Source organism: Solanum stenotomum, chromosome 7 (assembly GCF_019186545.1).
Source record: "Solanum stenotomum isolate F172 chromosome 7, ASM1918654v1, whole genome shotgun sequence".
Lineage (NCBI taxonomy): Eukaryota > Viridiplantae > Streptophyta > Magnoliopsida > Solanales > Solanaceae > Solanum > Solanum stenotomum.
Window position 1 is genome coordinate 53,147,416 of NC_064288.1, and position 12,924 is coordinate 53,160,339.

Genomic DNA, 12,924 nt, shown 5'->3' on the forward strand with positions numbered 1-12,924 from the left:
CAATATGTTGTTAGCAGTTCGTTATTTTCATCCTTTATCAGAATATGAATTTTCTTCTAGATTCTATCTATTACAAAGCCTTATTCTTGTCATAATTGTTTGAACTATATGGCTGCTGTATTACTTACAGGGGGTCAATATGCTGTCGCGACTTCTTCATGTACGCCACCCTACAGCAAAGCAGGCTGTCATCACAGCGATTAATTTATTAGGTTTGTATGGATAGTAATTTTCTCCGGTAATGGAATAAGTTTCCACATCAACAGCTTTTGAATTTCTTGTATATACTAGCTTGCATACAATGCATATGGTTGTAAAACTTGGAACAACGAATAAATACTGGATCATCTTGGCCAAAAGTTCGATAATCTTGGGTATGATATTAAAATAAATTTGTGTTGGAAGTGTTGAGAGATAAAATATTGGAACTATGTTTTGAGTTCTGTTATTATTGATTTCATTTTCGTCATCTTCTATTAAATTTTTAATTTTTCAGAACAAGAAGTTGTAAAATATATGTGATACCAATTAGTTAGGCATATACATCACAGTACATTTACTTTAGCTCTTATGCTTTGCTTTAGCTCTTATGCTTTCTAGGAAGTTTTTTAGCCCTATCTAAGATTTTTTGCCAATAAGAACCTTTTTTAATATTTTTTTTTTCTATAATGTTGGCTTGAGATGAATTTAAATGGAGAAACTTGGACTTGTTTGAAACCGAGGCATTGTTGTTATGGAGAGTTTGTTACATCTATAACATCTGAGAACTTTCCTTCTTTTGTCGGTAAAGATTGTGAAACCTTATTCAAGAAGGTCAAATGATGGTGTAGTGGCATTTTCCCCTCCTCTCCATGATTCCTTGGCATTTCACATTGCTTTGCAGATTTTGTCAATTTACCTATCACGTGTTTTCATAATTTGTTCAACAGGGCAATAATATCTTACTCCCAGCTAGTTTGGGATTAAAGTGTAGTTGTTAGTTGCTGCTATTATCATCGTGGCTACAATCATTTTCACATACAATATGAATATATGATGCAAGTAAAAAGTGAGTGTACTGTTGATTAAACTAAAGGGGTTTTATGTGTGTATCATTGTGCTTTAGGTCAGGCAGTTATAAATGCAGCTGAAAGTGGTATATCATTCCCACTGAAAAGAAGAGACCAGTTACTTGACTATATATTAACATTAATGGGCAGAGATGAGGAAGATGGATTTTCTGAATCCAACATTGAGCATCTGCGCACTCAGGTTTGTGTATTGCCAATGATTTCTCCTTCTCAATTCCATTTCACTCATCTTCATCAGGATTACACCACTTTTATGTTCTTAAGTACTCTATTTTCCTCTTGTTTTTTGGACTGCAGTCGTCTGCTTTAAGTGCCTGCACTACTCTGGTTTCCGTAGAGCCAAAATTGACTACTGAAACAAGAAACCTTGTTATGAAGGTGATAGTGTTGACCTTCTTCATCAGTGAGGTGGTCTTGATTTGTCTGTCCTCTTAACACCTTTTCTTCACTTGGCAGGCCACTATTGGATTTTTTGGTTTACCGAATGAGCCTGCTGATGTTATTGACCCCCTTATTGGCAACCTGATTACTCTTTTATGTACAATACTTATTACAAGGTATTTCACTCTCTGGTTAACTCGCCTCCATTAATATATTTTGACTTGAGATATATTCTTAATGTGTAGCAGCAACGGTATTACTTTTGAAGGCAATCTCTCTACTATAATTCAAGCCAATCAGACTCATTTATGTTGCATATTCAATTAACAAAACTAGCTTTAGTGCAATTACCCCCTGAAATTACGCTTCTTATGAAATATTACGGAAGTCATAAGTCTAATTTAGCCAGTGCATTAACAAATAAAAAAGTTATGGGGTTATTTCCAAAGCACAAAAAAGTGAACCATGCACATTGTACGTAAATCTGTTTTGTTGTCTCTGCCAAAGACAAGAAATAATATCAAAGCACAAAAAAGTGAACCATGCACATTGTACGTATATCTGTTTTGTTGTCTCTGCCGAAGACAAAAACATGCATGTGGGTACACACACACACACACATGCTCGATAGTATACTTGGCAACAGTACCTTATGAGCCTAAATTCTATTTGACTAGGCACAATGTACTTAATCATAATAGATGTATGCATTAATTGCAGTCTAGTAAACCATAGGCTGCTTTGTCATAATTATGATTTCTTTCTTTTCTTAAGTGGTGTTTCTGCTGCTTTGTCATAATTAGTGGAGAGGATGGAAGAAGTCGAGCAGAGCAATTATTGCAAATATTGAGAAAGGTCGATCAGTATGTTTCCTCTTCATTGGACTACCAGAGGAAAAGAGGGTGTCTTGCAGCTCATGAGCTAGTTTTCAAGTTTCGGATGATCTGCATCAGTGGATACTGTGCACTAGGCTGTCGAGGAACTTGCACTCACAGAGAGAAAACCGACCGTGCTCTGCATCACACCTTATCTAATTTGCCTTGTGAGTGCCTTTTCTTTTGCATAGATTTTATTCTAGGTTTTTTGTACTTACCTGATGCTTTTTCCTTGATACCAGCTGCATTTGCTTTACCAAGCCGTGATGCTTTGCGCTTGGGAGATCGTACAATGATGTATCTTCCGCGATGTGTAGATACAAATTCCGAAGTTCGAAAAGTTTCTGTTCAGGCAAGCTTCAATACATTCTGACGAATTTAAGCTGGCTCATGTGATATGCATGCAGAATTTCTCCCCTTCTTTTCTTCATTTCTTTGCATCTAATAGATTTTGATGGTTTTCTCCTGGCAGATCCTTCATCTATATTTCAGTATATCTCTATCGCTTCCAAGGCCTGTAAACTCTAGTTTCAGCAATGACATTGAGTTATCCTATAGTGCTTTGTCTTCCCTTGAAGATGTTATATCTATCCTACGAAGTGTGAGTTTTCCTGAATGCTTCCTTTTCCCCTTTCCTTTCTTTGGACATCTTTGCTTGCTGAAAGAATAGTAAAAGGACATTCTCAAAAATAGAAAGAATAGTAAAAGGAAAGATCATTGTGATACCTTAGTATTTAACGAGGACGAGCTGTAATACCTTAGTATATCTACATCTCTTTGCATCTTCAGTGTCTAAACCTTTTTGCTTCTGAACATGAGTTAATATTTTCAGGATGCTTCAATTGATCCATCAGAGGTGTTTAACAGGGTTGTTTCATCTGTTTGCATCTTGCTGACAAAGGATGAGGTATTGTTTAGCTTGTTATAAAATGCTGGCCACTTACGCGTTCTCCACATCCTCATGTTATTCCAATATGTACAGCTTGCTGCAGCTCTGCATGGTTGCTCAGGTGCTATATGTGACAAGATCAAGCAATCTGCTGAAGGTGCTATCCAAGCAGTTAACGAGTTTGTTATGAAGAGAGGTAATGAGCTGAATGAGACAGATATTGCAAGGTATTCTCCACCGAAACAATCTCAAACCATTGATAAGAAAGTGGTTAATCAGCTTTTCTTCCATGGATTGATAAGATTTCTGTTCAACTTTATTTTACATTTTTATGCCAACAGAACAACACAATCATTGCTCTCAGCCGTAATTCATGTGAGCGAGAAGTATTTACGTCAGGAAGCTCTTGGTGCTGTATCTTTGCTGCAATTTCTTTCAGTGGAGCAGAATATATTTATTTTTTCACACATTATGGCTAGATTAACAATGTTTTCCTGTTCTCTTATCAATCACCACACTATGTGGAGAACTCCTTGATTGCCTTTAGTAGTGTTATAGTGTGTTGGTTGTCATTGATCTTTTCTTTAACTGCGAGAAGATATGTTCCTTTGCGGAGAACACAAGTTCAAGAATTGTGTTTAATGAAGTTCTAGTTGCTGCAAGAAGGGACATAGCCAGAAAAGATATATCTAGACTACGGGGTGGGTGGCCAATACAGGATGCCTTCCATGTGAGTATCTTAATCTGTTGTCTGCTGGCATTTTTATCGTATTTCAGATCTGCCTTGGTGTGTTGAATAGTTAACCAGCAATGCAAGATGGAAAATAGTTGAAGCATCAACAATCAAGAGTGGAATTAATAGCAAATTGGAGGAATTATAAGTGAAGGGCATGAAAAAAAGGAGGAAATACTAAAAAAATAGAAGTAATTTAAAACTGATTATGAAAGACTAGTTACAAGATAACCACATATTGATGATTAAGAAAACTGCAATTCGTTGAATCAGGTACTGAGGCTGGTTTTTAAGTTGGTTCTCATGTATAAATGGAGGATCAATTTCCATCCTTTAGCATATCCCCGTAACTAGTCTAGGATTGAGGCACTTGTTGATTGGTTGTAACGATTCACACAGGAGTTGGTAGAATTGACATTCAGATAGTCCTTGAACTACTTCTTGTCATTGGCAAATAGGTGATCAGTTTTTGAAAATTCAGTGTAAGAGCTGGGAAATAATCCGATTTTCAGAGATTTTAAAAAGTTCTAAAAATCTTTACATGGCTTGATGAAGTTAGTTCACTCAGTGAGCCTCCAAAATTTTACTTATTCTTTATCCAAAGAACATCCAAAAGAAAGAGACATTTAGATTCAGAATGTCATGTTTAATCTGCTGAGACATTACACAGAAGCACTTTATTGAACTGCGAATGTGAGATAAATAAATGTAACATCTTATGTTGCTACCTTATTTCATTTAGAAAAGCTTATGCTGTTTGACAATTATTAAAAGATTTTAAGTTACTTTAGCCAAATGTATGTTCATCACAATTTCTAATGGTAGTTATATGGTTAGATTTTTATGGGAAGAGTATAATTTACGTAGCTAGTCCTCAGGAATTCCGACCGCTAAAGGTTGTGAACAAGGGTCAAAATTAATCCATATGTACTTATATGTCCCTTCTCTCTTTTATCTGGTTATAAATGTTGGTACCTAAAAGGCCAAGATTGATGGAACATTTGAAGTGTTAACTGAGGTGAATTTGGAGGGAACTCCACATTTTGGAACTCACCTTTTCAGAAATGTATTTTTGTACAGTGTTTTAAGATGTACGCTTCCTGGCTTATGTTGTTTCTAAATTCTTCTCTTCCTAGCTTATATATCATTGGGGAAATATGAGTTCCTCAATTGTGTGGTGTCAAACTTTTGTTGGTGACACTACTGACAGCCTAAAACCTAAATTTTGGTTATGCCCAGATACCCTAAAACCTAAATTTTAGCATCATGCTTTACAAGAAACTTTATTATATTCTCCTTAAAGAGATCAAGTTTATTATATGCTATATAACCAACTTATCTGTCGTCTTTGTCGATGTTCTAGTTTCATTTATCTGGGTTGATTGGCCATTAATTGCCAAATTTCTACTTGTCTTGAATAGGTGTTCTCACAGCATTCAGTACTTTCATACATGTTTCTGGATCATGTTATGTCTGTCATCAATCAAATTCCTACTCTTGGAGAGGATTTGGGTCATGATGAAAGTTCTAGCCATGCAGTTGATACTATTTTAGAAGATGATATTGCAAGAGCAGCTATTGTTGCTCTTACTGCTTTTTTCAGGTATTGTTTCCAATTGTATTGTTTTTTCCCTTTTCTTTCTTGTTGAATTTGTCACGCTATCATTTTTCCCAATTCATCAGGGGTGGTGGTAAAATTGGTAAAAAAGCAGTTGAACAAAGTTATGCTTCTGTTCTTGCAACACTAACACTTCAACTGGGAAGCTGTCATGGCTTAGCTAGTACTGGTGAACTAGAACCACTGCGGTAATGTGCCAATGAACCCACTTTTCGTACTTGGATATCAAAAGATTTTCAAAAGAATGTTATTTGATGTAGCTATTTACAGTTACCTCACCTATTTTCTACCATCTCTAGTGCACTACTGGCTGCATTTCAAGCATTCTGTGAATGTGTTGGTGATCTGGAAATGGGAAAGGTGAGGATTTTTCAGACTAGCTTCCTGGAAATCTTCTTAAATAATTTACCTTTTTAAATATGGTTTTGATGATAATAATTTTCTTCTATGATCAGATTCTTGCACGAGATGGAGAGCAAAATGAAAATGAGAAGTGGATCAACCTTATAAGAGATCTGGCTGGCTGTATTTCCATAAAAAGACCAAAAGAGGTTGGATGATTCTGTACAAACACGCCTCTTGCTTCATTCTTTCATTATTTGATATTTTTATCTTCTTGTCTCTATCTGGACGTACCTTTGTCAAGATTATGGACTTGAGTCGAACGACCAACTTTATTCCAAACTAACAGAACTTGCTGAAATGATACTTACAGAAAGCGACCTTACAAAATTGATAGAACACCCATATTTCAATATTTATCTACCCTTTCTTTCCTATTTTTATTCTTCTGACCCATTCCTTTTTCACCCAAGAGCTCAAGAAGATTGGAAGAATTTTTTTTCTGCCAAGTGTACATGTAGATATTTAGTTCCTTGATTAAATTTGTGCGAGTGTCAGCAAATTTCAATAGGAATATTTTCTCAGGTTCCATCCATTTGTTTGATACTGAGCAATGCGCTGGATCGATCTTTAAGATTTCAACGGGAATCAGCTGCTGCAGCTTTGTCAGAGTTCTTGCGTCACAGGTATTTGAAACTTCTGACCTTCTCTCTGTATTATTTGGTGATGTTGAAGGTGCATTTGAAATTTAACGAAGTTATGAAACGTGCCGGGCACATCTGAGCTTACTAATTGGGTTTGAGGCAACTTGGGTACATCCCATTTCCCTACTGAGTTAATGAATCACAATGAACTNCTTTTGTGTTGATCCCTCCATTATCCTTTTTGCTCCCAAAACAAGTTATTGATGGAAAGTATTATACCATGTAAGGATATGCCTACAATGATGTCAATGTTTCTCTTGAGTCCTATATGTCAAGGTTGAGGTAGACAAAAGTGCAATGGACTCAATTTTCCAGTTGATCGTTGGGCTATGTTGTAACATTGATGGGGCTTCACGTGGGAATTCTGGCAATAGCAGAGTAGGAATTTGTTGGAATCAATGCGTAGTTGTAATGTCTCACTGTCAGAGTGACAAACTTCTCAATATTTCCACCTTTAGTTGCTAAAATTTGGTTGTGCTATCTTGTGATGCATTGCTATTGGAAAAACCATACCAATCCTAATAACCAACTAATTGATATTTTTGATTGTGACCAATGATGTTGCAACTAAATTAGCCCTCTTTTTTTGATGAGGTAACTTTGTATTCACACCAAGAAACTAATCAAGTAACAACTGATGAGGTGGGATTTACAACCCAGAAGGCATACTGATAACCAAAAACCCAGAAAAGAACTTTACAATTGTCCTATGAAGTCCACTAGACTTACTACCTCCCCCACCATATCCTGTTTACACAAAAAATACAGCAAACTCAGACTCTTCATCTTGATTTTCTGAATGCTGCTAGCTTGCCCGTCATGGGATCTTTCATTCCTTTCCTTCCAAAGTGTCCACCAGATGCAAGCTAGAATATATTTCCATCCGTCCTCTTTTGATCTTCTTCTTCTGCTCATTCCTTCCAGTGTTTCAGCATGTCTAAAGAAGTTTTTGGCATTATCTAGCTAACTCCAAGTATACATAGGAACATGTGCCACAGATTTACAACTTTTTTGCAATGTAGGAATAAGTGGTTGTTAATCTTTGCCTCTTTATCACACATATAACACCTACCTTTCGTGAGTTAAACATGCTTTTCTGATCACCAGCCATGAGAAACATGACACCTTTATTAGCTTCCATAGCCACTCCATTCTCATTCTCTGGTTATAATTCATATTCCAATAGCAGGATAGCAGGATTTCACTGTGAAACTCCCTTTGTTGTGCAACTTCCATATTGGACTGTCAGGTCCTTCTGTGACACCTGGGAATGGGTTCGGCACCTGCAACAGTCCAACTACTCTACTAATCTCCCAGTCATTTAGAGCCCTTCTGAAAATCAGGTCCCACCCTTAAAGAGTCCATACATGTGCCACTGTAGCCATCTGTTGTAGACTTAGAATAAATAGACCTGGGAATAAGGTTTTCAAGTTCTTATCCCCTATCCAAATTTCATTCCAAAAATAAGTTTTAACGCCATCTCCAATTTTGAATGATATATTGGAGGCGAAAGAAGGCCACATTTTTCTGATAGTTTTCCAAACAGAGCACCCAAAAGCACTTGTTACCTCATCAGTGATCCAATTATTTTGAAGACCATATTTACGTGAGATGAATCTTCTCCATAATGCCAAATTCAATACAGAATCTCCAAAGCCATTTTTTCAACAAACTAACATTCTGTACTTTCAACTTTTTTATCCCCATATATACCTCGTATTTTGTTGAGGCTCACCTCATCCTATTTGACTAGGTTGTACCAAAGCTTCTCTTTGTTCCCCTGCCACAAGAAGACTCTCTTTAGTTTGTTGATTTTCTTCTCTATGCCTGGGATTGGGAATAGGCTCATCATGTAAGGGCATCCATTACTGACTTTATGAGAGTTAATCTACCTCCCATAGATAGGTATTTGTTCCTCCATCTTGTCAGCTTTCTCTCACTTCTTTCCAACATCACACTCCATACTTCCACCTCTTTATTTTTTGCACCAAGAGGCATTCCAAGATATTGTAACACGCCGTATTCGAAACAGACAAAAATGCAGATTTTGAGAAGTTGCAGGTGCAACTTACGGTCACCATCCACGGACCGTAGGTCAGACCACGGCCCGTGCTGATGGTCCGTGGTTCGCCACTGCAACCCCTCCCCAGCCAACTCAGAAAATTGGTTAAGTCTCGACTCACAGACAGACCCACGGTCCGTAGATCAGACCACGGTCCGTGGTCTGTGTCCGTGGATCAAGACCTCCTTTACCCAACCTCTGACATGAACTACGGTTGACCAGCACGGACCGTCGTTCGATCCACGGTCCGTAGGTTTGACCGTAGATTGAAGGTTAGCAGCCAGTTAGCTGAAAATTCTGATGGGTCAACTTCAGATGGTCATAACTCTTAGAAAAAAATGAATTATGTGTCCCATGACCTATGGTTATATAGATAATTGAATTATCTTTCCAACTCCACCGAGTTTTCTAAATTCCGACCTCCGAGTAAAAAGTTATGCCCGTTTTAGTGAAGCCTTGTCGGGCAGACTCGACCTACGGACCCAATCGACGGACCGTCAGTCACTTCGACAGCAGCTAATTTAAGGGTCTTTTGGTCTTTTCCTATTTTGTTTAACCCCTAAGATACGTCGTTTAGACCCTAAATCATGAGATTTTAATTAGTTTAACCCTAGAAACATAACTAGAACTTACCTAAGTCAAATCATTAATCAAACTTAGAAGAATTAGAAGCAAGAGAGGAGAAAAAGGTCAAGAACCCTAGTTCAAGAACGCAGCGAGGTTTCTTCAGTTCCAGCCCCGAAATCGAAAGATTTCTCCGTGGAATTCGTCACCAGGTATGTGGGATTTCACTAGTGGGTTCCTTTCGCCCATTAGGTCCCTAGAATTCAGTCAGATTCTTAATTCCATGATTATGAACAGACCTAGGGTTTCTAGAATTTCAACAGATCATCATGAATTAGTTATTTAAATGTTCCAAATCAGATTATCATGTTATTGCTCAGTTTATCGCATGAATTTCAGAACCCTAGCTATGTATTTCTTTAGTTCTTGAATTACACATGCTAGGTCAGATATTTCAGTATTCAGTTTTACATGCCTCAGTTTATGAATGCATCATTATCAGATTAATTGTTGCATTCTCAGTTTGCATGTTCAGTTTCGAGCTATCCAGTATTTACAGAAATTCAGTCATAACTAGTTAACCACTTAATTCATTGGGAGTAGCATAATACCGAGTTGGACTAGGGTTTCAGCGTACCCATATAGTCCCAGAACTACGAGCCACGTAGGTGTAAGTCCCCTCTGTGGGCAACATCAGTTTAGTGATCACGCCAGCATGCCTCTATACCTCTGGCAGGGTATATTGGGTCCTCTCGATGGGGCGTATACATCGGACTCCACATTTAGCTCATGTGGTTTTATGTCGGTTATTAGTAGCTCCCACAGTTCAGTCAGACTTTTTTGTATTGACCATATTTCAGTACAGTCAGTATTCAGTCTTAGCATGTTATAAATTTGGTCATTGCATCAGTTAGCTCAGTATTCAGTATTTTCAGTGTCTATATCATGTTCAGATTATTTCATTGCTTTATTTCTTTGTTCAGTTATATGTTATTTCAGCTTTACTCTATCCTGCATGCTCAGTACCCTTCAAGTACTGACGCATACGTGCACTACATCTTCTCGTGATGTAGGTTCAGGTTCTCAGTATCCAGATCACGCTTAGATCGGTTCTCGATCTTCAGTTCAGCAGCATCAGTGGTGAGTCCTCATTCTTCAAGGACTAGGACATGTTTATCTTTATCGCTTTTAGTCGTTAGTTACAGTTTTGCTAGATCTAGTTGGGGCATGTCCCAACATTTCTAGTCAGTTTAGAGGCTTATTTCAGACATAGTTAGATTCAGCTTAGTGTTTTGAGTTTGATATTTCGTTTGTATTAAACTCTCAGATTTGATATATTCAGTTATAGTATATGGGTATTCCCCATCTTTTCAGATTTATTTATGAATTAGCTTCCGCATCAGTTTATTATCTTTAGTATGCTCATGATCATGCCAGCAGGGTTAGCTTGGGATCACTTGTGGTCCTAGGTCCCGTGTCCGCATCTTGGGGGTAGCTCGGGGTGTGACAAATATTTAGTTGGTAAGGAATCCATTTGGCATCCTAGGTTCTCAACTAGTATCTGCATATTGGTAACTTGGTTAACAGGGTTTAAGCAACTCTTATGCCAGTTAACATGTAAACCTGAGATGCCCTCAAAAATTGTTAGGATGGCCCTCAAGTGCCTGATTTGCATTACTTCAGCTTCACAGAATACCAAGGAATCATCTGCATATAACAGATGTGTGATTTCCATAGTATTTCCCCTGCTAACTAAATTAGCCCTCTTGTTTCACCATTGTATCATTATCTTGTTGGAATGCATGCGTCCACCAGCATCAATGGGACCAGGTCCTCAGCACAGTTGAAACTAAAACAGTAAAGAACAAGTGCTGAAAAGTAAAGATTGACAAGAGAGTTTACCTAGAAACCTCCTTGCTCAAGGGAGTAAAACCACGACCTGGCCTGCCAGGACTTTTAGAACTGCTTTTCACTAATCTTCTCTAAGCAAAAGTAAAAACCAGTTACAAACCGAGATTAGCCTACTAATCCCTACTCTAAGTAACACCTCCTATTACTTAGACGAGCTAGAGTAGATACCACACTACCCACTATATTAATCCTATCTTGATTAATATAGATTTTAGAGTAAGAACTAAGTTAACTCTAACTCAGAACTCACAATGATTCACACAAGTTGAAACGTTTCTTATCACAACGAAACAAATCCTACAAGGTAAGCACTATTACAAGCAAACAAAATAACAGCTGGTACAGGAAGCACTTGAAGTAATCGATCAGGTCCCTGCTGTTCTAGAAGCTTGAAATATTTCTCTCTTTGAATGAATGAATTAGTTTGTTGTTTTTCCTTGGATATATTTAGACATGAAAAGTTATTATCCAATGAACACGCAACTTCGTCCCTCTGATTGGTGGAGTACTCTGCAGCTTCACCAACTTTCTGACGCAAATAGCTTTCCAACTGTACAACACTTTGACCACTGGACGAGTATTCATACTGTCACGCCCCGAGCCTACACCCTGGGCGGGACCGGCACCCGGAGACCATTTATGGCCCCAAGCAAACCCTTGGCCTGGCTTTCTTAACTCAGCGGAAACCTAACCCAACAGAATAACTCAATGCAATGCAATATTACAAAACAACTTAACTTATAAAATATGGCCATACAGGCAACTCGAATCTCAAAATAGAATATTTACATATATACATAGATGAGAGACTCAAAACTAACTGACTGACTGTCTGTCTATGAAGCCTCTAAAATACTGAGATGGATGTTGGGACAGACCCCGCAACATCCTAATAAAACAAAACTAAGAACACAAAATAATTGAGTCCTCTAGAATACAAGGAGGCTCACCACTGACTCTGACTCTGGAGTGCTCAGCTAGATCAACGACGTGTAGGATGCTGATCCGGGGTACCTGTATCTGCATCATAAGACGATGCAGGCCAACTGACATCAGTACATGGAATGTATGAGTATGCGAGCTGGAAAACTAAGCAACATAGGCTAGAAGGAAATTTGGAAGAAATTGAAACGTTTACCTTGCTCAACTCAACTCAACCTGACTGACTTCTTTTAATATAAGACAATTTAAAACAAGTGCGATATAAAGAAAGACTGTTTAAAACATGCTATAAACTCTGTGTGTATACAAGGATACAATAAGCCTGAGATGTATATAGAAATACACTTGAACTAATGTATATAAAATACAATAATTTCTGTGTATAAAAATACAATAACTGCTATGGGAGTTTCTCTAACCGACAACCATCACATAAGAGCTATAGTGATGATACAGCGATCGACCTCACGCTGCCAGAGCATCTTATACCCGGCCAAAGGTATAAGACCTGAACTGCCTAATGGATCCACTAGTCTAATCTGAAAAAGATTCATCTAAAAAGTATGATCCTTTTCTACCCATGGTGGCTAACATGGTTCTATGGGGGCTGTGGGTTCTTTGAACGCTCCCCCAATTCAGTGCTCCCTACTACTCCCAAAAATGTACTGGCTCTTATGTTTTTAAAACATATTTATTCCTGCTGATATGAGATAATTACTCAAAAACTAGCCCGAAGGCTCTTTGGAAATCTCAGTTTCCAACCTTGTTCAAATGTAAAGACATTTCTTTAAAACTTCTTTGGGAATACATAGTTCCCTAATAACTTTGAGAAA

The 12,924-nt window shown here is 37.8% G+C and overlaps 1 protein-coding gene across 4 annotated transcripts in view; it reads left to right on the forward strand.

Moving 5' to 3' along the window:
• LOC125870242 (protein SHOOT GRAVITROPISM 6) overlaps positions 1–12,924 on the forward strand; it is a 53,980-nt gene that overhangs the window by 32,919 nt on the left and 8,137 nt on the right. For all 4 annotated transcript variants that reach the window (XM_049550621.1, XM_049550622.1, XM_049550623.1 and 1 more), the window contains 16 exons: positions 131–212; positions 1,106–1,251; positions 1,368–1,448; positions 1,527–1,627; positions 2,255–2,493; positions 2,569–2,678; positions 2,799–2,927; positions 3,159–3,233; positions 3,309–3,442; positions 3,557–3,629; positions 3,814–3,945; positions 5,370–5,551; positions 5,632–5,754; positions 5,866–5,926; positions 6,022–6,117; positions 6,494–6,594. In XM_049550621.1, the coding sequence (XP_049406578.1) occupies positions 131–212; positions 1,106–1,251; positions 1,368–1,448; positions 1,527–1,627; positions 2,255–2,493; positions 2,569–2,678; positions 2,799–2,927; positions 3,159–3,233; positions 3,309–3,442; positions 3,557–3,629; positions 3,814–3,945; positions 5,370–5,551; positions 5,632–5,754; positions 5,866–5,926; positions 6,022–6,117; positions 6,494–6,594 (1,865 nt within the window). The remainder of the gene's footprint in view (positions 1–130; positions 213–1,105; positions 1,252–1,367; positions 1,449–1,526; positions 1,628–2,254; positions 2,494–2,568; positions 2,679–2,798; positions 2,928–3,158; positions 3,234–3,308; positions 3,443–3,556; positions 3,630–3,813; positions 3,946–5,369; positions 5,552–5,631; positions 5,755–5,865; positions 5,927–6,021; positions 6,118–6,493; positions 6,595–12,924) is intronic.